General features: G+C 40.4%; 2 protein-coding genes across 7 annotated transcripts in view; both read left to right on the forward strand.

Annotated features, from left to right (window-relative positions):
• Positions 1-24,750, forward strand: part of LOC139763694 (tRNA pseudouridine synthase-like 1) — a 122,000-nt gene extending 97,250 nt beyond the window's left edge. For 3 of the 6 annotated variants that reach the window (XM_071690013.1, XM_071690016.1, XM_071690014.1), the window contains 3 exons: positions 2,020-2,149; positions 17,329-17,439; positions 19,949-20,170. In XM_071690013.1, coding sequence (XP_071546114.1) covers positions 2,020-2,149; positions 17,329-17,439; positions 19,949-20,170 — 463 coding nt within the window. Of the gene's footprint in view, positions 1-2,019; positions 2,150-17,328; positions 17,440-18,162; positions 18,353-19,948 lie in introns of all 6 variants that reach the window. The other 3 variants (XR_011716215.1, XR_011716216.1, XM_071690015.1) reach the window with 3 other exon arrangements.
• On the forward strand, positions 20,522-24,750 carry Mkp (MAP kinase-specific phosphatase). Its single transcript, XM_071690021.1, has one exon. The coding sequence runs from the start codon at positions 20,522-20,524 to the stop codon at positions 21,131-21,133; it is 612 nt and encodes a 203-aa protein (XP_071546122.1). The 3' UTR covers positions 21,134-24,750.
• Positions 24,751-25,395: the final 645 nt, after the last annotated feature.

Below are 25,395 nucleotides of genomic sequence, written 5' to 3' on the forward strand. Positions count from 1 at the left end.
GAATACTTAACAAACTTATACCTCTGTAATTTGAGCACTCACTTTTATCCCCTTTGCCTTTGTACAATGGCACTATGCATGCATTCTGCCAATCCTAGGCTCTTCATCATGAAGCATACATTCATTGAATATCCTCACCAACCAGTCAACAACACAGTCACCCCCTTTTTTAATAAATTCCTCAGCAATACCATCCAAACCCGCCACTTTGCCAGCTTTCATCTTCCGCAAAGCTTTCACTACCTCTTCTCTGTTTACCAAATCATTCTCCCTGACCCTCTCACTTCGCACACTACCCCGACAAGAACACCCTATATCTGCCACTCTATCATCAAACACATTCAACAGAACTTCAAAATGCTCCATCCCCTCACTTCACCACTACTTGTTATTACATCCCCATTAGCCCCCTTCACTGATGTTCCCATTTGTTCTCTTGTCTTATGCATTTTATTTACCTCCTTCCAAAACATCATAGGGTGGGGGAGGGGGCGAAAATTTTGGGAGCCTTGAAAAATGTGTGGAAGTCGAGAACATTATCCCGGAAAGCAAAAATGGGTATGTTTGAAGGAATAGTAGTTCCAACAATGTTGTATGGTTGCGAGGCGTGGGCTATGGATAGAGTTGTGCGCAGGAGGATGGATGTGCTGGAAATGAGATGTTTGAGGACAATGTGTGGTGTGAGGTGGTTTGATCGAGTAAGCAACGTAAGGGTAAGAGAGATGTGTGGAAATAAAAAGAGCGTGGTTGAGAGAGCAGAAGAGGGTGTTTTGAAATGGTTTGGGCACATGGAGAGAATGAGTGAGGAAAGATTGACCAAGAGGATATATGTGTCGGAGGTGGAGGGAACGAGGAGAAGAGGGAGACCAAATTGGAGGTGGAAAGATGGAGTGAAAAGGATTTTGTGTGATCGGGGCCTGAACATGCAGGAGGGTGAAAGGAGGGCAAGGAATAGAGTGAATTGGAGCGATGTGGTATACAGGGGTTGACGTGCTGTCAGTGGATTGAATCAAGGCATGTGAAGAGTCTGGGGTAAACCATGGAAGGCTGTGTAGGTATGTATATTTGCGTGTGTGGACGTGTGTATGTACATGTGTATGGGGGGGGTTGGGCCATTTCTTTCGTCTGTTTCCTTGCGCTACCTCGCAAACGCGGGAGACAGCGACAAAGTATAAAAAAAAAAAAAAAAAAAAAAAAAAATTAGTGATACTCTTTCACCCCAACTCTCATTTGCCCTCTTTTTTACCTCTTGCACCTTTCTCTTGACCTCCTGCCACTTTCTTTTATACATCTCCCAGTCATTTGCACTATTTCCCTGCAAAAATCATCCAAATGCCTCTCTCCTCTCTTTCACTAATAATCTTACTTCTTCATCCCACCACTCACTCCCCTTTCTAACCTGCCCACCTCCCATCTTTCTCTTGCCACATGCATCTTTTGCACAAGCCATCACTGCTTCCCTAAATACATCCCATTCCTCTCCCACTTCCCTTATGTCATTTGCTCTCACCTTTTTCCATTCTGCACTCAATCTTTCATGGTATTTCCTCACGCAAGTCTCCTTTCCAAACTCACTTACTCTCGCCACTCTCTTCACCCCCAACATTCTCTCTTCTTTTCTGAAAACTTCTGCATATCTTCACCTTCGCCTCCACAAGATAATGATCAGACATCCCTCCAGTTAACCCCCTCAGCACATTAACATCTAAAAGTCTCTCTTTCACATGCCTATCAATGAACACTTAATCCAGTAACGCTCTCTGGCCATCTCTTCTACTTACATACGTATACTTATGTATATCTCTCTTTTTATGCTCGAGTATCTATCCTCATTTTCTTTGCTGTGTTGCCTGACACTCCCGTCTTTGATTTTTTAATTCTTTTCTCCTCCTTTACTTTCTTCCCTCCATTGACTCTGATACTAGAACTCTTTCTTCAGCTCTTGAACTTTCCATTAAATTTATCTTTTCATAGTGTATTTGTTGGCATTAATATCAGCATTTTATTTGTGTTTGGCAGGTATCCTTTTGATACTGAAAGTGTTCTGTCTGCTTGTCGGATGCTGGAAGGAGTACATGATTTTGCTACATTTGGTGCTTCTATCTCCAAGAGCAGTTACCCTCGGGAAACTACACGTATCATACATAAGGTAAAGATGTTTGGATGTTACTAAAAATGCAACAGTTCAGTTAGCCTTAGTTACCTATTAAAGCAACATTGTGGATGAAGTAAATAGGTCATTGAAAGAAGGATTTTTTTACTCATGGCCTGCTTTCTTCCAGTAATGGTACTTCCATCTTTGTTATTTATAATACAGTACCTTTTGATGGTTTCAGACACATTATTAAAGGCTGTGTTATTCCCTGAGCCACAGCATTTTGATTTTTGGGTTTTTAATTCATTGCACATGACTGCTAGGGGATGAATGTGAGCAAATGGGAGAGAACTTTGTTCTCTCAGTGTTATATTTGAAAGCAATTTACATCCCACATCACCAGTGCTCCTGCTTGTGTCATTCGTAACTCACGCTCCTGTCTTCATGACTTTTACATCTGGAGAATATAACTAACGCTGAGGAAAAAGAGTAAACATGACGTTATTTTGCTAATGCGGGAAACAACAAACAAGTATGAAAATTTTTGTTTTTCTGTCTATCAGTATCTCTGATGCCCATTCCCTGTAGGACTCCCACCAAGGGGATAACCATGGCAAAAGACCCTCCCTTATCCCTGTCCCTACATGCCTCCCTTGCATACACTGTTCCAAACATTCTTCCCCCATTTCTCTACAGTACTCTTCCATTCTATTTTCCCATGTCACAGGTGGTCTTCTCACACCAACCCTTGTAATTTTATTATCATGCACTCTCCTTGTAAATTCACATCTTGCATTCTTTCCACATGTTCAGACCACCTTAAAGTATTATGTTTCACCCACTCTCCCACTCCACAATTCATTCCTTTGTATTCCCTGTCATACCAAATCTTTCATACACTCCCACATTACTTATAATAAATGAATTTGATTTTGTGTAATTATATCATTTTGGTTCTTTTAAGTGTACTGATTACATTACTTATGAGGTAGATTTTTTGACATATATTCTTGTCTTCATAGTGCAAGCACATGATAATTTCTTCTCTTTTGTGGCATTTACATGAGACTGTAAGATTTACGTACAGTGTGCCTGTAACAGATCTCCAAACAAAATAGAATTAAATTGGAAGTTGAACTTTATATATTCAAAATTATATTGAATAAGGGCACGAGTGCTCAAATTACAGAGGTGTAAGTTTATTGAGTATTCCTGGTAAATTATATGGGAGGGTATTGATTGAGACGGTGAAGGCATGTACAGAGCATCAGATTGGGGAAGAGCAGTGTGGTTTCAGAAGTGGTAGAGGATGTGTGGATCAGGTGTTTGCTTTGAAGAATGTATGTGAGAAATACTTAGAAAAGCAAATGGATTTGTATGTAGCATTTATGGATCTGGAGAAGGCATATGATAGAGTTGATAGAGATGCTCTGTGGAAGGTACTAAGAATATATGGTGTGGCAGGCAAGTTTATAGAAGCAGTGAAAAGTTTTTATCGAGGATGTAAGGCATGTGTACGTGTAGGAAGAGAGGAAAGTGATTGGTTCTCAGTGAATGTAGGTTTGCGGCAGGGGTGTGTGATGTCTCCATGGTTGTTTAATTTGTTTATAGATGGGGTTGTTAGGGAGGTGAATGCAAGAGTTTTGGAAAGAGGGGCAAGTATGAAGTCTGTTGGGGATGAGAGAGCTTGGGAAGTGAGTCAGTTGTTGTTTGCTGATGATACAGCGCTGGTGGCTGATTCATGTGAGAAACTGCAGAAGCTGGTGACCGATTTTGGTAAAGTGTGTGAAAGAAGAAGGTTAAGAGTAAATGTGAATAAGAGCAAGGTTATTAGGTACAGTTGGGTTGAGGGTCAAGTCAATTGGGAGGTAAGTTTGAATGGAGAAAAACTGGGGGAAGTAAAGTGTTTTAGATATCTGGGAGTGGATCTGGCAGCGGATGGAACCATGGAAGCGGAAGTGAATCATAGGGTGGGGCAGGGGGGGAAAATCCTAGGAGCGTTGAAGAATGTGTGGAAGTCGAGAACATTATCTCGGAAAGCAAAAATAGGTATGTTTGAAGGAATAGTGGTTCCAACAATGTTGTATGGTTGTGAGGCGTAGGCTATGGATAGAGTAGTGCGGAGGAGGGTGGATGTGCTGGAAATGAGATGTTTGAGGACAATATGTGGTGTGAGGTGGTTTGATCGAGTAAGTAACGTAAGGGTAAGAGAGATGTGTGGAAATAAAAAGAGCGTGGTTGAGAGAGCAGAAGAGGGTGTTTTGAAATGGTTTGGGCACATGGAGAGAATGAGTGAGAAAAGATTGACCAAGAAGACATATGTGTCGGAGGTGGAGGGAACGAGGAGAAGTGGGAGACCAAATTGGAAGTGGAAAGATGGAGTGAAAAAGATTTTGAGTGATCGGGGCCTGAACATGCAGGAGGGTGAAAGGCGGGCAAGGAATAGAGTGAATTGGATTGATTTGGTATACCGGGGTCGACATGCTGTCAATGGATTGAACCATGGAAAGTTCTGTGGGGCCTGGATGTGGAAAGGGAACTGTGGTTTAGGGCATTATTGCATGACAGCTAGAGACTGAGTGTGAACGAATGGGGCCTTTGTTGTCTTTTCCTTGCGCTACCTCGCACACATGAGGGGGGAGGAAGATGTTATTCCATGTGTGGCGAGGTGGCGATGGGAATGAATAAAGGCAGACAGTGTGAATTGTGTGCATGTGTATATATATGTATATGTCTGTGTGTGTATATATATGTGTACATTGAGATGTATGGGTATGTATATTTGCGTGTGTGGACGTGTATGTATATACATGTGTATGGGGGTGGTTTGGGCCATTTCTTTTGTCTGTTTCCTTGCACTACCTCGCAAATGCGGGAGACAGCGACAAAGCAAAATAGAAAAAAAAAAATAAGGGCATGTGATTTTTCGTAAAGTTCTGTGGATTTCTGAATATTTCTTCTGCCTCGACAACAAGTTCATTTTTTAAATTAATGTAAAGTCATTTAGAAATTCAGAGAGATTTAGGAAGGTCTATACAATCTTGATAGCTTTTTATAGGCAAAATTTTTTAAATACATTTCCCTTTCCTGTCCACAAAATAAAGATTTTATGACATACATGATGCCACACCCGAACACCACCATCTAGTAATGCATGTTTACTAATGGTGTCTTAGCCACATCTCTTTCTTTTATATCAACTGACTGTTCTACATAAAAATGAAAAAAGAATACCTCTTCCTTGGCTTCCTTGCTTCCTCAATGGCCCTGTGCTTTCTTATGCTAACCTAACCTATTCGTTACATGCTGGGTTGAGCCCCAGCTCTTTATCTTCTACGAAATCTCACTTGCTCAAAGCTGATTCTTCAACTTTCCCTTCCTTTTCCTCCCTTCTTTGAAAACGTCTTGTCTATCATCATCATTCATACATTCGTTCATCTTCTATCTCATTCTTGTATCTCTCCTTACGATGTGATCATTACACAAAAGTGTACTTAGAAACTTATCATGTTTCATTTTCCTCATGGACATAAGGACATACTAGATCATGTGCACCACTGTGACCTCTCACCATATATTCATTTTATTTATATATTTATTTACTCTACAGGTACACCACTGATTTACTGGTACTCTTGGTTCCAAAGCCATTAACCATTTTGCTAGACCAACCATGGTCACATAATAATAATTCATCTACTTACCTCTTACCCACTGATTATACATCTCCCATATGTCAAAAGTATACCATGGACTGATAGAAATTTAAATTTAACAAATATTAAATGTTTGAGCACCCTAAGATGGTAAGTCTGTTCTTTGATTGTTTGAATCCTGTGGGGTCTTCGTCTTCTGTTGTTAGTGTTTTTGTAGGTGTGCATCACCAGAATAATGCAGTTTCATCTGCGTTATACACCTGCTCAGGACTGTGGTGCTAGTCAGCTTTGAGTTTTGCAAATTTGTCCACATACTTGGCAGCTCCTTCATGGTTTGCAGACCACTTTTCTCTGCACACTTTATTCATGAAAATTCCATGGCACTTCTTGAATCTTTGAAGCCATCCTTCAAGTCATGCTCTTATTGTGATTTAAGTCCTTTATGGAACAACTTAGCCTGGTCCATTACCATACTACCCGAGAAGTCCACTCCATCACTCCCGACTCTGTTGAAACCATTCCATCATCACTCGATCATGATCAGTACTCTTACTGTCTTTCATAGTTTATTGAATCATCATTTGCCTCTTGCAATCACTGTCTGCATAGAATTTCAATATTTTCTCCCTTTGCTTCTTTGTACAGGCATACCACCAATTTTCGGGCACTCCTGGTTCCAAAGTCTTGCTGGATTAACCATTTTGCCAGACCAACCGTAATACCAACTGTAATAATTTCATCAATACACCTCTTACCCTCTAATTATACATCTCCCATGTGTCTAATGTATACCATAGACTGCTAGAAATTTGAATTAAACAAATATTAAATGTTTGAGCACCCTAAGATGGTAAGTCTGTCCTTAGATTGTATGAATCCTGTGGGGTATTCTTTGTCTTCAGTTGTTATTGTTTTCCTAGGTGTGCATCGCCAGAATAGTGCAGTTTTGTCTGCATTATACACCTGCTCAGGACTGAGATGCTTGTCAGCTACGAGTCTCTTAAATTTGTCCACATACTCGGCAGCTCCTTCGTGGTTTGCTGACTGCTTTTCTCCGCACACTTTATTCACGGAAATTCCACAACGCTTCTTGAATCTTTGAAGCCATCCTTCACTATAGTCATGCTCATGTTGTAATTTAAGTTCTTTATGGATCAACTTAGCCTGGTCCATTATCATGCTACCTGACAAGTCCACTCCATCACTCTGACAATGTCGAAACCATTCCTTCATCACTCAGTTGTGCTCAGTACTCTTACCATCTTTCATAGTTTCTCTAATCGTCATTTGCTTCTTGGAATCGCTGTCTGCATAAAATCTCCATATTTTCTCCCTTTGCATCTTTATATCATAAACAGTTGATGAACCAGTACTGTAGATGTCATACAGCTTATGCACTGAAACACCACGATCCATTTTTTCAACAGTTCTACTTTATCTTGGATTGATATGAACTGGTGTTTACATTTGACACCATGACTGACACTCTCAAATGTCTTAGAAGCCATAGCTAGGGTTAAATTTAAGCAAAATAAGAAGCAATTGCGGTGTCACCACCAAGTGCAATGTAAAGAATGAAGATAAGCGCGCCCGACACATGACACCATCTGTGGCCGCCCAGTAAACTAGTCTGGTGGCCACGGTAATTTCAAGCTCTGTCATGTAATTTTGTCCGGACTTAAGGAGGTGCCGAACCATCAGTTGCCAGAAATTCGATGGTGTACCTGTATCACGAACAGTTGATGAATCAATACTGTAGATGTCACACAGCTTATGCACCAAAACACCACTGTCCATTTTTTCAACAGTTCTACTTTATATTGGATTGATATGGACTGATGTTTATGTTGGACACTTTGGCTGACACTCTCATATGTCTTAGAAGCCATAGCTAGGGTTAAATTTAAGGAAAATAAGCTAAGAATCTCACAGAATTTCAGTATCACTGCTTACAAGTGCAGTGTAAAGAATGTAAGTAAGTGCACCCTAAACACAATGGCATTTTTGGCCTCCCAGTAAAGTAGTCTGATGGCCGCGGTAATTTCAATTTTCCTCATGTAATTTTATCCAGGCTAAAGGAGATGCCAAACCATCAGTTGCCAGAAATTTGGAGGTGTACCTATACTTAATTGCCGTCACCCATGTTAGCGAGGTAGCGCAAGGAAACAGACGTCCACACATGCATTTATACATACATATTCATTTCAACGTATACATACATATACATACACAGACATATCCATATACACACAGGTACATATTCATACTTGCTGCTTTCATCCATTCCCTTCGCAACCCCGACACATGAAATAGCATCACCCCCCCTCCAGTGAGGTAGCACCAGGAAAAGACAGCAAAGACCATATTCATTCACACTCAGTCTCTAGCTGTCATGTCCAATGCACCAAAACCACAGCTCCCTTTCCACATCCAGGCCCCACAAACCTTTCCATGGTTAACCCCAGATGCCTGACATGCCCTGGTTCAATCCATTGACAGCACATCGACCCTGGTATACCACATCATTCCAGTTCACTCTATTCCTTGCACACCTTTCACCTTCCTGTCTCCCACTTCTCCTTCTTCCCTCCACCTCTGACACATATATCCTCTTCGTCAATCTTTCCTCTCATTCCCTCCATGTGTCCAACCATTTCAACACGCCCTTCTCTGCTCTCTCAACCACACTCTTTCTGTTATCACACATTTCTCTTACCCTTTCATTACTTACTTGATCAAACCACCTCACACCACATATTGTCCTCAAATATTTCATTTCCAACACATCCACCCTCCTCCGCACAACTCTGTCTATAGCCTATGCCTCACAACCATATAACATTGTTGGAACCACAATTCCTTCAAACATACCCATTTTTGATCTAGATAACATTCATACCTTCCGCACATTCTTCAACACTCCCATAACCTTCGCCTCCTCCCTCACCCTATGTCTCACTTCTGCTTCCATGGTCTATCTGCTACTGAGTCCACTCCCAGATATCTAAAATACTTCACTTCCTCCAGTTTTTCTCCATTCAAACTTACCTCCCAATTATTTTGTCTCTCAATCCGACTGAACCTAATAACCTTGCTCTTATTCACATTTACTCTCAACTCTCATCTTTCAAACACTTTACCATACTCAGTCACTAGCTTCTGCAGTTTCTCACCTAAATCAGCCACCAGTTTTGTATCATCAACAAACAACAACTGACACACTTCCCAAGCCCTCTCATCAAGAACAGACTGCATACTTGCCCCTCTCTCCAAAACTCTTGCATTCACATCCCTAACCACCCCATCCATAAACAAATTTAACAACCATGGAGATGTCACCCACTCCTGCACAAACCAAAATTCACTGGAAACCAGTCACTTTCCTCTCTTCCTACTCGTATAAATACCTTACATCCTTGGTAAAAACTTTTCACAGCTTCTAGCAACTTATTTCCCTCACCATATACTTTTAAAACCTTCCACAAAGCATGTCTATCCACCCTATCATATATCTTCTCCAGATCCTTAAATGCTACATATAAATCCATCTTGTTTTCTAAGTATTTCTCGCATATATTCTTTAAAGCAAACACTTAATCCACACATCCTCTACTACTTCTAAAACAACACTGCTCTTCCCCAATCTGATGCTCTGTATGTGCCTTTACCCTCTCAATCAATACCCTCCCATACAATTTCTCAGGAATACTCGACAAACTCTGTAATTTGAACACTCACCTTTATCCACTTTCTCTTTGTGCAATGGTACCAGGCATGCATTCTGCCAGTCCTCAGGCACTTTACCATGATTCATACATACATAAATTGAATATCCTTACCAACCAATCAACAACACAGTCACTCCCTTTTTGATAAATTCCACTGTAATACCATCCAAACCTGCTGCCTCACCAGCTTTCATCTTCCGTAAAGCTTTCACTTCCTCTTCTCTGTTTACCAAACCATTTTTCCTGACCTTCTCACTTCGCACACCATCCTGAACAAAACACCCCATATCTGCCACTTTATCATCATACACATTCAACAAACCTCCAAAATATTCACTCCATCTCCTCACTTCACCACTACTTGTTCTTATCTCCCCATTAGCTCCATTCACCAATGTTCCCATTTGTTCTCTTGTCTTACGCACTTTATTTACCTCCTTCCAAAACATCTTTTTATTCTCCCTAAGATTTAAAGATACTCTCTCACTCCAACTCTCATTTGCCCTCTTTTTCACCTCTTGCACCTTTCTCTTGATCTCCTGCTGCTTTCTTTAATATATCTCCCAGTCATTTGCACTGCTTCCCAGCAAAAATCATCCAAATGTCACTCTCTTATCTTTCACTAACAATCTTGCTTCTTCATCCCACTACTCACTACCCTTTCTAATCAACCTGTCTCTGACCTTTCTCAGATTGGGGTTTCTAAATGTGTGTGGATGTAACCAAGATCAGAAAAAAGGAGAGAAAGTAGTATGTTTGAGGAAAGGAACCTGGATGTTTTGGCTTGGAGTGAAACAAAGCTCAAAGGTAAAGAGGAAGAGTGGTTTGGGAATGTTTTGGGAGTAAAGTCAAGGGTTGGTGAGAGGACAAAAGCGAAGGAGTAGCACTCCTCCTGAAGCAGGAGTTGTGGGAGTATGTGATAGATTAAACTAGATTGGTATGGGTAAAACTGAAAGTGGATGGAGAGAGATGGATGATTATTGGCGCCTGTGCACCTGGTCATGAGAAGAAAGATCATGAGAGGCAAGTGATTTGGGAGCAGCTGAGTGAGTGTGTTAGCAGCTTTGATGCATGAGACTGGGTTATAGTGATGGGTGATTTGAATGCAAAGGTGAGTAATGTGGCTGTTGAGATTATAATTGGTGTACATGGGGTGTTCAGTGTTGTAAATGGAAATGGAGAAGAGCTTGTAGATTTGTGTGCTGAAAAAGGACTGGTGATTGGGAATACCTGGTTTATAAAGAGAGATAAACATAAGTGTATATATGCGAGTAGGAGAGATGGACAGAGGGCATTATTGGAGTATGTGTTAATTGATAGGCATGTGAAGAGAGACTTTTGGATGTTAATGTGCTGAGAGGGGCAGCTGATGGGATGTCTGATCATTATCTTGTGGAGGCGATGGTGAAGATATGTAGAGGTTTTCAGGAAAGAAGAGAAAATGTTGGGGAGAAGAGAATGGTGAGTGTAAGTGAGCTTGGAAAGGAGACTTGTGTAAGGAAGTACCAGAAGAGATTGAGTGCAGAATGGCACTCAATGACCTGAGGAGTGAGTGAGGAATGGGATGTATTTAGGGAAGTAGTGATGACTTGCAAAATATAAATGAATATATATTTACTTATTATATTTATTATGCTTTGTTGTTGTCTCCCGCGTTAGCGAGGTAGCGCAACGAAACAGACGGAAGAATGGCTCAACCCACCCACATATACATGTACATACATACACGTCTACACACGCACATATACCTATACATCTCAATATATACATATATATACACACACAGACATATAGATATATACACATGTCCATAAATTCATACTGTCTGCCCTTATTCATTCCTGTCACCACCCTGCCACACATGAAATGACAACCCCTTCCCCCTGCATGTGTGCTAGGGAGCACTGGGAAAAGACAACAAAGGCCACATTTGTTCACACTCAGTCTCTAGCTGCCATGTATAATGTACCGAAACCACAGCTTTCTTTCCACATCCAGGCCCCACAAAACTTTCCATGGTTTACCCCAGACGCTTCACATGTCCTGGTTCAATCCATTGACAGCATGTTGACCCCAATATAACACATCATTCCAATTAACTCTATTCCTTGCACGCCTTTCACCCTCCTGCATGTTCAGGCCCCAAGGGAATAATTGGTGTACATGGGGTGTTCAGTGTTGTAAATGGAAATGGTGAAGAGCTTGTAGGTTTATGTGCTGAAAAAGGACTGGTGATTGGGAATACTTGGTTTAAAAAGAGAGATATACATAAATATATGTATGTATTTTAACTTTCTAAAAGGGGAAACAGAAGAAAGAGTCACGCGGGGAGTGCTCATCCTCCTCGAAGGCTCAGATTGGGGTGTCTAAATGTGTGTGGATGTAACCAAGATGAGAAAAAAGGAGAGATAGGTAGTATGTTTGAGGAAAGGAACCTGGATGTTTTGGCTCTGAGTGAAACGAAGCTCAAGGGTAAAGGGGAAGAGTGGTTTGGGAATGTCATGAGAGATAGGAGTAAAGTCAGGGGTTAGTGAGAGGACAAGAGCAAGCATACTCCCACCACTCCTGAAACAGGAGTGGTGGGAGTATGTGATAAAGTGTAAGAAAGTAAACTCTAGATTGATATGGGTAAAACTGAAAGTGGATGGAGAGAGATGGGTGATTATTGCTGCATATGCACCTGGGCATGAGAAGAAAGATCATGATAGGCAAGTGTTTTGGGAGCAGCTGAATGAGTGTGTTAGTAGTTTTGATGCACGAGACCAGGTTATAGTGATGGGTGATTTGAATGCAAAGGTGAGTAATATGGCAGTTGAGGGAATAATTGGTGTACATGGGGTGTTCAGTGTTGTAAATGGAAATAGTGAAGAGCTTGTAAATTTATGTGCTGAAAAAGGACTGGTGATTGGGAATACCTGGTTTAAAAAGAGAGATATACATAAGTATACGTATGTAAGTAGGAGAGATGGCCAGAGAGCGTTATTGGATTACGTGTTAATTGATAGGCATGCGAAAGAGAGACTTTTGGATGTTAATGTGCTGAGAGGTGCAACTGGAGGGATGTCTGATCATTATCTTGTGGAGGTGAAGGTGAAGATTTGTAGAGGTTTTCAGAAAAGAGGAGAGAATGTTGGGGTGAAAAGAGTGGTGAGAGTAAGTGAGCTTGGGAAGGAGACTTTTGTGAGGAAGTACCAGGAGAGACTGAGTACAGAAAGGAAAAAGGTGAGAACAAAGGACGTAAGGGGAGTAGGGGAGGAATGGGATGTATTTAGGGAAGTAGTGATGCCTTGCGCAAAAGATGCTTGTGGCATGAGAAGCGTGGGAGGTGGGCAGATTAGAAAGGGTAGTGAGTGGTGGGATGAAGAAGTAAGAGTATTAGTGAAAGAGAAGAGAGAGGCATTTGGACATTTTTTGTAGGGGAATAATGCAAATGAGTGGGAGATGTATAAAAGAAAGAGGCAGGAGGTCAAGAGAAAGGTGCAAGAGATGAAAAAGACGGCAAATGAGAGTTGGGGTGAGAGAGCATCATTAAATTTTAGGGAGAATAGATAGATGTTTTGGAAGGAGGTAAATAAAGTGCATAAGACAAGGGAACAAATGGGAACATCAGTGAAGGGGGCTAATGGGGAGGTGATAACAAGTAGTGGTGATGTGAGGAGATGGAGTGAATATTTTGAAGGTTTGTTGAAAGTGTTTGATGATAGAGTGGCAGATATAGGGTGTTTTGGTCGAGGTGGTGTGCAGAGTGAGAGGGTTAGGGAAAATGATTTGGTAAAGAGAGAAGAGGTATTAAAAGCTTTGTGGAAGATGAAAGCCAGCAAGGCAACAGGTTTGGATGGTATTGCCGTGGAATTTATTAAAAAAGGGGGTGACTGTATTGTTGACTGGTTGGTAAGGTTATTTAATGTATGTATGACTCATGGTGAGGTGCCTGAGGATTGGTGGAATGCCTGCATAGTGCCATTGTACAAAGGCAAAGGGGATAAGAGTGAGTGCTCAAATTACAGAGGTATAAGTTTGTTGAGTATTCTTGGGAAATTGTATGGGAGGGTATTGATTGAGAGGGGTATTGATTGAGAGGGTGAAGGCATGTACAGAGCATAAGATTGCGGAAGAGCAGTGTGGTTTCAGAAGTGGTAGAGGATGTGTGGATCAAGCATTTCCATTGAAGAATGTATGCGAGAAATACTTAGAAAAGGAAATAGATTTGTATGTAGCATTTCTGGATTTGGAGAAGGCATATGATAGAGTTGATAGAGATGCTCTGTGGAAGGTATTAAGAATATATGGTGTGGCAGGCAAGTTGTTAGAAGCAGTGAAAAGTTTTTATCGAGGATGTAAGGCATGTGTGCGTGTAGGAAGAGAGCAAAGTGATTGGTTCTCAGTGAATGTAGGTTTGTGGCAGGGGTGTGTGATGTCTCCATGTTTGTTTAATTTGTTTATGGATGGGGTTGTTAGGGAGGTGAATGCAAGAGTTTTGGAAAGAGGGGCAAGAGTGCAGTCTGTTGTGGATGAGAGAGCTTGGGAAGTGAGTCAGTTGCTGTTCGCTGATGATACAGCACTGGTGGCTGATTTGTGTGAGAAACTGCAGAAGCTGGTGACTGAGTTTGGTGAAGTGTGTGAAAGAAGAAAGCTGAGAGTAAATGTGAATATGAGCAAGGTTATTAGGTACAGTAGGGTTGAGGGACAAGTCAATTGGGAGGTAAGTTTGGATGGAGAAAAACCGGAGGAAGTGAAGTGTTTTAGATATCTTGGAGTGGATTTGGCAGCGGATGGAACTATGGAAGCGGAAGTGAATCATAGGGTGGGGGAGGGGGCGAAAGTTCTGGGAGCGTTGAAGAATGTGTGGAAGTTGAGAACATTATCTCAGAAAGCAAAAATGGGTATGTTCGAAGGAATAGTGGCTCCAACAATGTTATATGGTTGCGAGGCGTGTGCTATAGATAGAGTTGTGCGCAGGAGGGTGGATGTGCTGGAAATGAGATGTTTGAGGACAATATGTGGTGTGAGGTGGTTTGATCGAGTAAGTAATAATAGGGTAAGAGAGATGTGTGGTAATAAAAAGAGTGTGGTTGAGAGAGCAGAAGAGGATGTTTTCAAATGGTTTGGTCACATGGAGAGAATGAGTGAGGAAAGATTGACCAAGAGGATATATGTGTCAGAGGTGGAGGGAACGAGGAGAGGTGGGAGACCAAATTGGAGGTGGAAAGATGGAGTGAAAAAGATTTTGAGTGATTGGGGCCTGAACATGCAGGAGGATGAAAGGCTTGCAAGGAATAGAGTGAATTGGAACAATGTGGTATTTTAGGGTCGATGTATTGTCAATGGATTGAACCAGGGCATGTGAAGCATCTGGGGTAAACCATGGAAAGTTCTGTAGGGCCTGGATGTGGAGAAGGAGCTGTGGTTTCGGTGCATTATTACATGACAGCTAGAGACTGAGTGTGAACGAATGTGGCCTTTTTTGTCTTTTCCTAGCGCTACCTCGCACACATGAGGGGGTGGGGGTTGTTATTTCATGTGTGGCGGGGTGGCAACGGGAATGAATAAAGGCAGACTGTATGAATTATGTACATGTGTATATATGTATATGTCTGTGTGTATATATATGTATACGTTGAGATGTATAGGTATGTATATTTGTGTGTGTGGACGTGTATGTATATACATGTGTATGTGGGTGGGTTGGGCCATTCTTTTGTCTGTTTCTTTGTGCTATCTCGCTAATGCGGGAAACAGTGATAAAGCAAAATACATAAATATGATATAATATATATATGCATATGAGGAGGTGATAACAAGTAGTGGTGATGTGAGAAGGAGATGGAGTGAGTATTTTGAAGGTTTGTTGAATGTGTTTGATGATAGAGTGGCAGATATAGGGTGTTTTGGTCGAGGTGGTGTGCAAAGTGAGAGGGTTAGGGAAAATGATTTGGTAAACAGAGAAGAGGTAGTAAAAGCTTTATGGAAGATGAAAGCTGGCAAGGCAGCAGGTTTGGATGGTATTGCAGTGGAATTTATTAAAAAAGGGGGTGACTGTATTATTGACTGGTTGGTAAGGTTATTTAATGTATGTATGACTCATGGTGAGGTGCCTGAGGATTGGCGGAATGCGTGCATAGTGCCATTGTACAAAGGCAAAGGGGATAAGAGTGAGTGCTCAAATTACAGAGGTATAAGTTTGTTGAGTATTCCTGGTAAATTATATGGGAGGGTATTGATTGAGAGGGTGAAGGCATGTACAGAGCATCAGATTGGGGAAGAGCAGTGTGGTTTCAGAAGTGGTAGAGGATGTGTGGATCAGGTGTTTGCTTTGAAGAATGTATGTGAGAAATACTTAGAAAAGCAAATGGATTTGTATGTAGCATTTATGGATCTGGAGAAGGCATATGATAGAGTTGATAGAGATGCTCTGTGGAAGGTATTAAGAATATATGGTGTGGGAGGCAAGTTGTTAGAAGCAGTGAAAAGTTTTTATCGAGGATGTAAGGCATGTGTACGTGTAGGAAGAGAGGAAAGTGATTGGTTCTCAGTGAATGTAGGTTTGCAGCAGGGGTGTGTGATGTCTCCATGGTTGTTTAATTTGTTTATGGATGGGGTTGTTAGGGAGGTGAATGCAAGAGTTTTGGAAAGAGGGGCAAGTATGAAGTCTGTTGGGGATGAGAGAGCTTGGGAAGCGAGTCAGTTGTTGTTCGATGATGATACAGCGCTGGTGGCTGATTTACGTGAGAAACTGCAGAAGCTGGTGACTGAGTTTGGTAAAGTGTGTGAAAGAAGAAAGTTAAGAGTAAATGTGAATAAGAGCAAAGTAATTAGGTACAGTAGGGTTGAGGGTTAAGTCAATTGGGAGGTAAGTTTGAATGGAGAAAAACTGGAGGAAGTAAAGTGTTTTAGATATCTGGGAGTGGATCTGGCAGCGGATGGAACCATGGAAGCGGAAGTGGATCATAGGGTGGGGGAGGGGGCGAAAATCCTGGGAACCTTGAAGAATGTGTGGAAGTCGAGAACATTACCTCGGAAAGCAAAAATGGGTATGTTTGAAGGAATAGTGGTTCCAACAATGTTGTATGGTTGCGAGGCGTGGGCTATGGATAGAGTTGTGCGTAGGAGGATGGATGTGCTGGAAATGAGATGTTTGAGGACAATGTGTGGTGTGAGGTGGTTTGATCTAGTAAGTAACGTAAGGGTAAGAGAGATGTGTGGAAATAAAAAGAGTGTGGTTGAGAGAGCAGAAGAGGGTGTTTTGAAATGGTTTGGGCACATGGAGAGAATGAGTGAGGAAAGATTGACCAAGAGGATATATGTGTCGGAGATGGAGGGAACGAGGAGAAGTGGGAGACCAAATTGGAGGTGGAAAGATGGAGTGAAGAAGATTTTGTGTGATTGGGGCCTGAACATGCAGGAGGGTGAAAGGAGGGCAAGGAATAGAGTGAATTGGATCGATTTGGTATACCGGGGTTGACGTGCTGTCAGTGGATTGAATCAGGGCATGTGAAGCGTCTGGGGTAAACCATGGAAAGCTGTGTAGGTATGTATATTTGCGTGTGTGGACGTATGTATATACATGTGTATGGGGGTGGGTTGGGCCATTTCTTTCGTCTGTTTCCTTGCGCTACCTCGCAAACGCGGAAGACCGACAAAGCAAAAAAAAAAAAAAAAAAAAAGAAAAAAATATGCATATATGGGTGTTTATGTATGTATATGTGTATGTGGGTGGTTGGGCCATTCTTCGTCTGTTTCCTTGCGCTATCTTGCTGACTTGGGAAACATTGGTTTAATATAATGTATATAATATATATCATGTAGTTACCTGGTTTATGACATGAATAAACTCTTGTTTACTTTTCAGATATCTGTGATACCAGGTCAACCCTTGTTGAAATTTGATTATGATCCGTTGGCATCCCACCTACAGTTTTGGGACATTACTGTTAGGGGCAGTTCATTTCTCTATAAACAGGTTAGTCATAGTTAGTAATAAGTTTACTGTATATTGAGAAGCATGGTATGTTACATTTTGATTATACAGGTGAACATTTATGGTAATTTGTTTATACCTAATTATTTTCCCTGCTTTTCTGAGATAGCTTAAGAACAAATGAACATTAAACTCATTCTCATACATCCATTCTCTAGCGTACTGAAGCCTGAGACTACCATCCAAAACATAGCCTCCCAGGCTACTCTGTAGTTTACCTTAATTGTTTTATATGCCCTGGTTCAACCCATTACATCTGGTCCTAGTTACCTGGTGACCTGCTAATGGTGGTCTACTTATACAGTGCTCAAGAAAACATAGATTGAAAAATGTAGGTAGAAAAAGATTGTGAAAGGTTTCAAAAATCACATGTGGCGATAGCGAGTGTTTGTTCTTACAAGCAATCACTCACCAGAGTGATCATGCTCTGGTAAATAGTAGTGCATTCAAGGCATATACAGTATTATATACACTGTTCATGAAGAAGTTAATGAAGACATATACTTTAAAACCCAAGGAAATGTAAAAAATTCCAAAAGTAGTGCAGTTCACAGTAACAGAGAGGGATCACTCCAATGAGTGATTGTTCTCTAGCAGTTGACAACATGCCCATGGAAGCCAGTCTGATGCACTCCAAGTTGTGGTAGACATACAGCTTGCATCCTTTACACTATCATATTGTTTTATAACCTCCTATACTTACAGCATTCTTTGTCTGGAAAGTGCCCACTGATTCTTGTCCTTTTGGGAAGAACAAGATTAGGAAGAGCATCAAGACTGGAGGTTTAGTTAGACATTTTGTGGCATTTTACTGTTGGTCAGCTTGATATTGATATCTTCAGAGCTTTCCACTTACCAGATCAAAGGCAACTTCAGGTACCATATTTAACTTTGTGTAAGTCACAACTTATTTATAAGTTTTTCTATGATGCATGTAATGTCTGGTTCATAACCTTTCTGGTCATAACCATAAGCAATGTGAAATTGATGATTGAGACAGAAACAATTCCTATTTATTGAATTTTATCATTTAATTACTTTCATTTTTGTTTAATTGGATATTTATCAAAGTAAGATTGATATTTTAGATAAAACACAAGCTGGAAACATTCATCTAGTTTAATCAGCTGACTGGCACATTAATGCACCTCATTCAAACTATGTTTATCTTGGTCTGTTACCATCAGTTCTGCAAACCACGTTCCTTCTAATATTTTCTGTATGTAAACAGAAAGAATTTTATTCACCAGTACCACAGCATTGCAAAAATTTGAGCCACCACTGTGTTCCAGGTTACCAGCCTGAAAAGAGATGTCACCGTTAGTCCAATAGATTTTATATATTCTACACTTGATCGCCATCTCCCGTGTCAGTGAGGTAGCGTCAGGAAACAGACAAAGAATGTCCCATCCACTCATATACACATTATTTATTTATTTATTTATTATACTTAGTCGCTGTTTCCTGCATCAGTGAGGTAGTGCAAGGAAACGGATGAAGAATGGCCCAACCACTCATATACACATATATACACATAAATGCCCATACACCCACATACATATACATTTTATTTTATTTATTTATTTTGCTTTGTCGCTGTCTCCCGTGTTTGTGAGGTAGCACAAAGAAACAGACGAAAGAAATGGCCCAACCCACCCCCATACACCTGTATACACATACACATCCACACACGCAAATATACATACCTATACATCTCCATGTACACATATATATACACACACAGACATATACATATATACACATGTACATAATTCATACTGTCTGCCTTTATTTATTCCCATCGCCACCTCGCCATACATGGAGTAACATCCCCCTCGCCCCTCATGTGTGCGAGGTAGCGCTAGGAAAAGACAACAAAGGCCCCATTCGTTCACACTCAGTTTCTAGCTGTCATGTAATAATGCCCTAAACCACAGCTCCCTTTCCACATCCAGGCCCCACAGGACTTTCCATGGTTTACCCCAGACGCTTCACATGGCCTGATTCAATCCATTGACAGCACGTCGACCCCGGTGTACCACATCGATCCAATTCACTCTATTCCTTGCCCGCCTTTCACCCTCCTGCATGTTCAGGCCCCGATCACTCAAAATCTTTTTCACTCCATCTTCCCACCTCCAATTTGGTCTCCCACTTCTCCTCGTTCCCTCCACCTCCGACACATATATCCTCTTGGTCCCATTTAAAGAACTTTTTTCAGTCATTTGCACGACTACCCTTTCCATGGGTGCATCAAGTTACATAAACCCATTTCTTTTCTTTAAATGTACATATCATAATCTTACTAGTGTGTATAGTGCCTAAGCAGTTTATAGATTTCCCCCCGTAGGAGAAATTTGTGGACCTAAATAGTAAATTAGAATGTGGGATCATAGATTTGACAGATTACATTAATCCTGTGTATATCCAGCTGTTTCACTGCCACAGAGTTACATTTTTGTCATTTAATAATGGAAATGGAATATTTCAGGTACGCAGGATAGTTGGTGTGTTGGTAGCCTGTGCTCAAGGCTGTATATCCTCTGAAGATATAAAGTACATGCTGGATAATCCTTCACCACAGAAGTGGAACACACATGTCCAGTGTGCACCTCCTGATGGCCTCTTTCTACTGAGTGTTCACTATCCTTCTCACATTTTTATGAACAGTGGACATGCTACAGATAATGCAGTGAAACAAAAGACATGTTGAAAAGTCTTTTGAAAATGATATGATAAAGATATGACATGTGACATTTGAAACAAAAGTTTTATTGGTATTATATGCCAGCGTATTTGGGGTTACTGAACAAGTTTGAAATAGTTGTATCTGTTTTGTAGAATAGTGATCTAAGATGAAGGAAATTTACAGGTTTTGAAACAGACATTACCTTTTGAAAAAAAAGTAACAGGCGTACTCAAGGTTTAATGCCAACTGTAAAGGTAAGTTTGTTGATAGTATACTGTAATTTCTTGGAGATCTTAGATTTTATAGTTATAACCTGCTTTTTTATACCATAAAACAGATTACTACTTTTGTGGGTTGGCATAAACTACTGTCATTATGTCAAGTTTAGCAAAGCAGTTGGCTGCCAAAAGAGGAACACTGCGCCACACCCAAACACAAGTAACTACCCCTGATGGTCAATCCAAAATTGAGGAAATGTTCTTTGATGGGTCTCAAAAAGTAGTGGCAGTGCCTTCCTCCAGTCCAGGCTTTGTGATAGATACTAAACCAGATCTACGTTACTCCCACATCCTTAATAAGGTCATCTTAGGATCACAAGATGTTGCTCATGATCTTGATCTTCTTACCAAAATTAAAGTTACCCACATTCTAAATGTTGCCACTGGAATAATTAATCTTTATGAGGGTTGGTTCATTTATAAAACTAAAGAGGTCTTTGATACACCAACTTGTCGAATAATTGATATTTTTGATGAGTGTTGTGATTACATTCACAATACAGTTTTGTCAGGAGGTTGTGTTCTGGTTCACTGTAATGCTGGAGTTTCACGGTCAGTTTCGGTCGTAATAGCTTATTTAATGAGATATTACAGCATGAATTTTGATGAGGCCTTTAACTTTGTGAAGTCTAAGAGGTCATTCATAAGGCCCAATACTGGGTTCCTTGAGCAGCTGAAAGAGTATGAGTCAAAATTGGCTTCAGTGTAGAAGTCCATTTACAAAATCAATAACAATGAAAAATCTTTTGAAAATAATATTCATAATTCTATAGAAGACAATTAATATGCATTGCATTTTGATTGCAGTATGTTCAGTTCATTGTCTCAAATCAGAATAATGCCTCATACTGAAAAGTATGATTGGAAAAAATGAAGATGTATTTGGAAAGCATCTTCCTTTTTTCATTACATTTTGATTTTAGCATCTGTGATTCAGTCTTTTAGTTGAGATAGTGTTTCATGTTGAAAAAACAGTAATGCATAAAAATGTGTAAATGTATTTCAGGTAATCTCTGGACATTATTGTGTACTTATATTTTTTCTTCTCCATTTCCCGCATAGGCAAGGTATATATATAAACATATATATGTATGCGAATGGCTGGAAATCCTCCCCTCTCGTTTTTTTTTTTTTTTTTTTCCAATTTTCCAAAAGAAGGAACAGAGAAGGGGGCCAGGTGAGGATATTCCCTCAAAGGCCCAGTCCTCTGTTCTTAACGCTACCTCGCTAACGCGGGAAATGGCGAATAGTACGAAAGAATATATATGTATATTTTTTTTCCCTACTATTTGCAATTTCCCACGTTAGCGAGGTAGTGTTAAGAACAGAGGACTGAGCCTTTGAGGGAACATCCTCACTTGGCCCCCTTCTCTGTTCCTTCTTTTGGAAAATTAAAAACGAGAGAGGAGGATTTCCAGCCCCCCACTCACTCCCCTTTTAGTTGCCTTCTACAACATGCAGGGAATATGTGGGAAGTATTCTTTCTCCCCTAGCCCCAGGGTGCGTGATGTCTCCATGGTTGTTTTTGTTTATGGATGGGGTTGTTAAGGAGGTAAATGCAAGAGTTTTGAAGAGAGGGGCAAGCATGCAGTCTGCTGTGGATGAGAGGGCTTGGGAAGTGAGTCAGTTGCTGTTTGCTGATGGTACAGTGCTGGTGGCTGATTCGTTTGAGAAACTGCAGAAGCTGGTGACTGAGTTTGGTAAAGTGTATGAAAGAAGAAAGCTGAGGGTAAATGTGAATAAGAGCAAGGTAATAGGTTCAGTAGGGTTGAGGGACAAGTCAATTGGGAGGTAAGTTTGAATGGAGAAAAACTGGTGGAAGTGAAGTGTTTTAGATATCTGGAAGTGGATTTGGCAGCAGATGGAACCATGGAAGCAGAAGTGAGTCATAAGGTGGGGGAGGGGATGAAAGTTTTGTGAGTGTTGAAGAATGTGTGGAAGGTGAAAACATTATCTCGAAAAGAGAAAATGGGTATGTTTGAAGGAATAGTGGTTCCAACAATGTTATATGGTTGCAAGGCGTGGGCTATAGATAGGGTTGTGCGGAGGGTGGTGGATGTGTTGGAAATAAGATGTTTGAGGACATTATGTGGTGTGAGGTTGTTTGATCGAACAAGTAATGAAAGGGTAAGCAAGATGTGTGGTAATAATAAGAGTGTAGTTGAGAGAGCAGAAGAGGGTGTTTTGAAATGGTTTGGTCACATGGAGAATGAGTGAGGAAAGTTTGACAAAGGGTATATATGTGTCAGAGGTGGAGGGAACGAGGAGAAGTGGGAGACCGAATTGGAGGTGGAAAGATGGAGTGACAGAGTGACAAAGATTTTGAGCGATCGGGGCCGAACATGCAGGAGGGTGAAAGGAGGGCAAGGAATAGAGTGAATTGGAATGATGTGGTATACCAAGGTCGACGTGCTGTCAGTGGATTGAACCAGGGCATGTGAAGTGTCTGGGGTAAACCATGGAAAGTTTTGGGGGGCCTAGATGTGGAAAGGGAGCTGTGGGTTTGGTGTATTACACATGACAGCTAGAGACTGAGTGTGAACAAATGTGGCCTTTGTTGTCTTTTCCTAGCGCTACCTCATGCGGGTGCGGGGGATGCCATTCCATGTGTAGCGGGGTGGCGATGGGAATGACTGAAGGCAGCAAGTATGAATATGTACTTGTGTATATATATGTATTTGTCTGTATATGTATACGTTGAAATATATAGGTATGTCTATGTGTGTGTGAAGGCATGTATGTATAAACATGTGTACGTGGGTGGGTTGGGCCATTTTTCATGTTTCCTTGCGCTTACCTGTTAATGCGGGAGTCAGCGACAAAGTATAATAAAATGAATGAAAATAAAATAATTATATTTTATTATTTTTTTATTATACATAATCATGGCTTTGGAAAAAAAAAATTAAAGAAGTTACAGGATCACATTTGCTGATCAGATGAACTTGCTTAACATGTGTGAATTGTAGTAGAATGGCAAAGTTGTTGGCAGTTTTTCTTTCATGAGGAATGTTTACTGAAATCAAGTGGTCTGTAAATGGGAGGAATATTTCTTTTGTTTTAACAACAGTGTTCTTCACTACTTCTAACCTGCTTTTTACACTGGTAGTTTTTTGTATATTATACTGATTTGGAACTACTTTACAGTGCTTGATACGTGTGATCATATGTACCTTGTGTTAGAAAGTGTAGGTAAAATTTATGTTCAGAATGCTTCTGATTTCGTAGGTATAATCAGAAATAGAAAATGTATAGTTGATACACATTGTTATTCAGATATGTACTTTAACTATTCAACAATGCAAGTACAGTATATCTTCTTTAGCCAAGGTGAAGAACCATCTTTTTGGAGTTTTTCCTTTATATTGCATCATTCATCCCTTTCAAGCATCAGCAGTAGTCAGCCATCCCAACAGCTATGGTAGCTACATTTTGGAAATCCCTGGATGAAGTGTTTCTCACTAATTGATCTCTGATTTACTGGGAAGAAATCCAGATGTAATTAAAAGTAGTGTAACTCGTTTCTTGTTACAACCCAAAATCTTATACTTTCCGACAATGTCTGATACTTTCCTTGTAATCTTCCAACTTCTCATTTCCTTGAAAGCTCCTTATGCAATCCCTACCTACTTTTCACAAGTTTGAAATGCTTCTTATGGCTTCTATCACTGAACTGTTGTATTTATGGGCCAAGAAACATTTTGAGTTTTGCAAGGCTTATTTGTGAAATCTGAGGCAAAGATATTGGACTCCAAGGACTTTGTCTAAGCCTTTTACAAAAATTTTCATTAGCCTAAATTTCATGTGTAGCAGTGGCATCAGGACTTTATTCATCTAAACAAATGATGAAATTGTAATGTTTTAAGGAACATTAGGAAGGAGCATTCAATAGTAGTAGTGCGATGGAACATTAGGCAAGAACTTTAAGGAGACACATTAGATAGAAGTAGTCTGTAAGGACATTTGGTAGGAGCCTCTAGAAACAATTTGCTGGAGTTCACCATTTATGGAAACTCTTGCTTTGGCCACCCCCTAGATGGATTTCCAAAGTGAAACAGGTTTCAGAGATAGGTAGCTAGTTCTAAGATCTTTGGGTGAAATGCTTTTTCCTGGGCCAATCACTCCTAATGTAATGTTCGGGCCCTGGCTTGACTAGCCCAAAGACACAGAAGGTTTGTGTATTTTGTGGCCATCAAAGTTCAGAATGACCAGAAGAGTTCCTTATCTTCATAGGTTTTTTTTTTCTCAGAAAATGAATGCCCTACAGAAAGAAAATCAGTGTAATGTGTATTGTAAAGTAATACAACATTAAACTTTGCAACATTTTCAGATCTTGGTTAGGTATCCTATTTCTGAATCTTGTTTAGGTATCATCAATAGAAATTTTCTAAATAATCAATTTTGGGCTGCACCCTGTTTGTTAGGGAAAGCAAAAGAGGCGGTGGTGTCTTGCTCTCTGTTAAAGCTCCTTTAAGTCCCATTTTTGTGGAAATTAAAGATAAACGAAGTAAGAAAATAACTAGTATTAGTTTGTAGTCCCTCTGCACTGACACCAGAGGTAGATGAGAGCTTTTATATTCAGTTAGCAGAAGTTTGTAATGAGCAAGATTCTGTCATTGTTGGAGATTTTAGCATACCTGTATCTAACTGGGGAGAATAACTTTCCAGTATATATGGGTATGGCCTTTACCTAAATATACTTGATAGTACCCTAATCCAATTAGTCGAGAAACTTCCTTGCAACAATAATATATCAGATTTAGTTATTACTACAAATGAGAATCTGGTAAATAATGTTGAAATGGAAGAAAGGTTTGGTACAAGTGATCACTGACAAATTAATTTTGAGGTTGCTTTCAACACTGCATGTAATGTTGGTCTGCATGATAGTCATGAAAAAAATATCCAATTTTAAACACAAAAGTTTACTGATCTTTGCATTGTTCTTCACAGGCAAACTTGGGATAATAT

This window comes from Panulirus ornatus, chromosome 47 (assembly GCF_036320965.1).
Source record: "Panulirus ornatus isolate Po-2019 chromosome 47, ASM3632096v1, whole genome shotgun sequence".
NCBI classification, from domain to species: domain Eukaryota; kingdom Metazoa; phylum Arthropoda; class Malacostraca; order Decapoda; family Palinuridae; genus Panulirus; species Panulirus ornatus.